This window comes from Nannospalax galili, unplaced genomic scaffold (assembly GCF_000622305.1).
Source record: "Nannospalax galili isolate Female #2095 unplaced genomic scaffold, S.galili_v1.0 scaffold136, whole genome shotgun sequence".
Taxonomy (NCBI): domain Eukaryota; kingdom Metazoa; phylum Chordata; class Mammalia; order Rodentia; family Spalacidae; genus Nannospalax; species Nannospalax galili.
The window spans coordinates 2,323,485-2,325,682 of NW_008340872.1; the positions used below are offsets into that span (position 1 = coordinate 2,323,485).

General features: G+C 48.8%; 1 protein-coding gene across 1 annotated transcript in view; it reads left to right on the plus strand.

The window, feature by feature from the left end:
- Positions 1–424: 424 nt before the first annotated feature.
- The window catches only part of LOC103736514 (hypoxia-inducible lipid droplet-associated protein-like), an 8,843-nt gene continuing 7,069 nt past the window's right edge, over positions 425–2,198 (plus strand). The window contains exons 1-2 of the mRNA XM_008836037.1: positions 425–474; positions 2,030–2,136. Of these exons, the coding sequence (XP_008834259.1) occupies positions 425–474; positions 2,030–2,136 (157 nt within the window). The remainder of the gene's footprint in view (positions 475–2,029; positions 2,137–2,198) is intronic.

Below are 2,198 nucleotides of genomic sequence, written 5' to 3' on the forward strand. Positions count from 1 at the left end.
CCGGCAGCTGACGGATCTCGCATCTCAAGGAAGTGCATGGGTGAAATTAGGACGGGACCCGACCGGGTCAGCCCGGGTAGCAGAAGCCTCAGCAGCACGTAGAGCCAGGGACCTGCAAGCAGGGCAGAGATCCAGGACCCAAACGACAGACACTGTGCGGGACCCGCCGCACTCCCAGGTGCACGCAGGAGACCTGCACCACGTCCCACCCAGCGGCGCAAGGGAGACCGGCGCCACGCCCAGCAGCTGGCGCTCCGCGGAACCCCGCACCCCCATAGAGGAGTTGATGTGTCTGTCAAAACTTCACCCTTGCTCTTCTCCTCTGACATGCCACTGAAGATCCCATGTCACTACGCCCTCACCCTGCCTGGTGTCACCAGCATTGTGAGGCCAGGCCATGCCCCAAAGTCTCATTTCTGTCAAAATGTTCCTGATAGCCAAAATCTGCATCTTTGACCCTGAGCAGAAGAATAGGTAAGGTACATGAATTCCCACTTGGTGACTCCATGGTGTTAGGTGAATATGAACAACTCTCTCCAAAGTCCTGCATGTCACCCATGTCTGTGCCAACAAGCACATGGTAAAGAATTGTGGCAAAGATGGTGGCTCCTCCCATTTCACATCATCCTCATGATGGTGTTCTGTACTGGGGCTGACTGACTTTAGACAAGCATGTAAGGTGGCTTTGGGAAGCCCCACAACAAGTTCTGCATCAGCCAGGTCACCATGTCCCTCTGCACCCAACTGCAGCATAAGGAACATGTGACTGAAGTCCAGGGCAGAGCCAAGTTCAAATTCCACATCTTAGAGTAATAAGGCTTCACCTAGTTTAATGCAAATGAATTTCAAATTTTAAAAATTACATTTATTTATTTATTTGTGTGTGAACACACACACAAATGCTGACATGTGCATCACGACATGTACATGGTGCTCAGAGGACAGGCTTCAGGAGTTGGTCACAGGTGTCAGGCTCAGGTCGTGGGGCTTGGCAGCAAGCACCTTGACTTGCTGTGCCATCTTCCAGCTCAGCACAGGTGGATTCCAAGATGTGGTATTAAAGAAGTGGCTTATTTTGTGGGTTAAATACATCCCCAATCCTAGTACCTTGGAAAAGTGGTGGCCCCTGACCTCATAAGGGCTTCTGCTATGGTGAATCTTACATTTCCCCAATAAATCCCACATCCCAAATCAAAACAAAGTCTGCCTTCTTTTCAAACTAACAAACAGGCAGGATCTGAACAAGAACTCCAAGACTGTATTAGTTTCCTACAGCTGCTGTAATAAATTCCACAGGCTTAATGGCCTCAACCATTCCATGTCTTACGCACATCAGAAATCCTGAAGTCAGGATGCTGAGAAGTCAGGAATCTTTCTAGAGCCTCAGAAGAGAATGTGTGTCTTTGCCTTTAGTTTCTAGGGGATGCCCTGGCTTGCAGCCACTTCCTGTCTTCAAAGCGCATCCCTCTGACCTCTCCTTCCATAGTACCATCTCCTCCTCTTCCATCTTTTAAGTCTCCTTATGAGTGCCCTGGACCCACCGGGGAATTCAGGATCCCAAGTCCCATCACAACATCTGTAAATTAGAGCTTCAAGACCCCCTGTGGCCACATAAGGTCACATCTTTGCGAGTTCCAGGTTTCAGAACGTGTACCTCTGTGAGTTATTTCTCCCACAGTTGCAAAACAGTTCAGTAAAACAATTTTTAAAAAAAATAATCCCTTATGTTCAAAAGCAGAGAACTTGAAAAGAACGGAGGCATTGAAAGCTTTCTTGCTTTTTAACTCAACAGAAGAGCTTTTAAATTAATTTTTTAAATGCTGTCTATTAGTACCAGGAGCTTTACAAAACAGCTTTTTAAGTTCTTGTTAAACTTAAAAGGTGTTGTTCTGGTTAATTTTCTGTCTGGTTTGAGCCCTGTGCCGAGCATTTTTTCCACATCCAGTTGGATTCCATCTGCCAATGTGCAAATGGGCCTGTTTCCACTTAGATGACGACCCCCCACCCCCACCCCCCACTCCCTGTACAGCCGCGAGGCAGAAGTGTCCCAGACTACTGAAACCACCATCCTATCCCCATTTCTCAGCAGCTTATGCAACACCAAGAAACGGGTTCGGATCCAGAAACGCAAAGCTGGTGGGGACAGAGGGACAGCAGCTGTCTACAGCCCCGTGCCACTCCCCCCCCCCCCCCCCCCC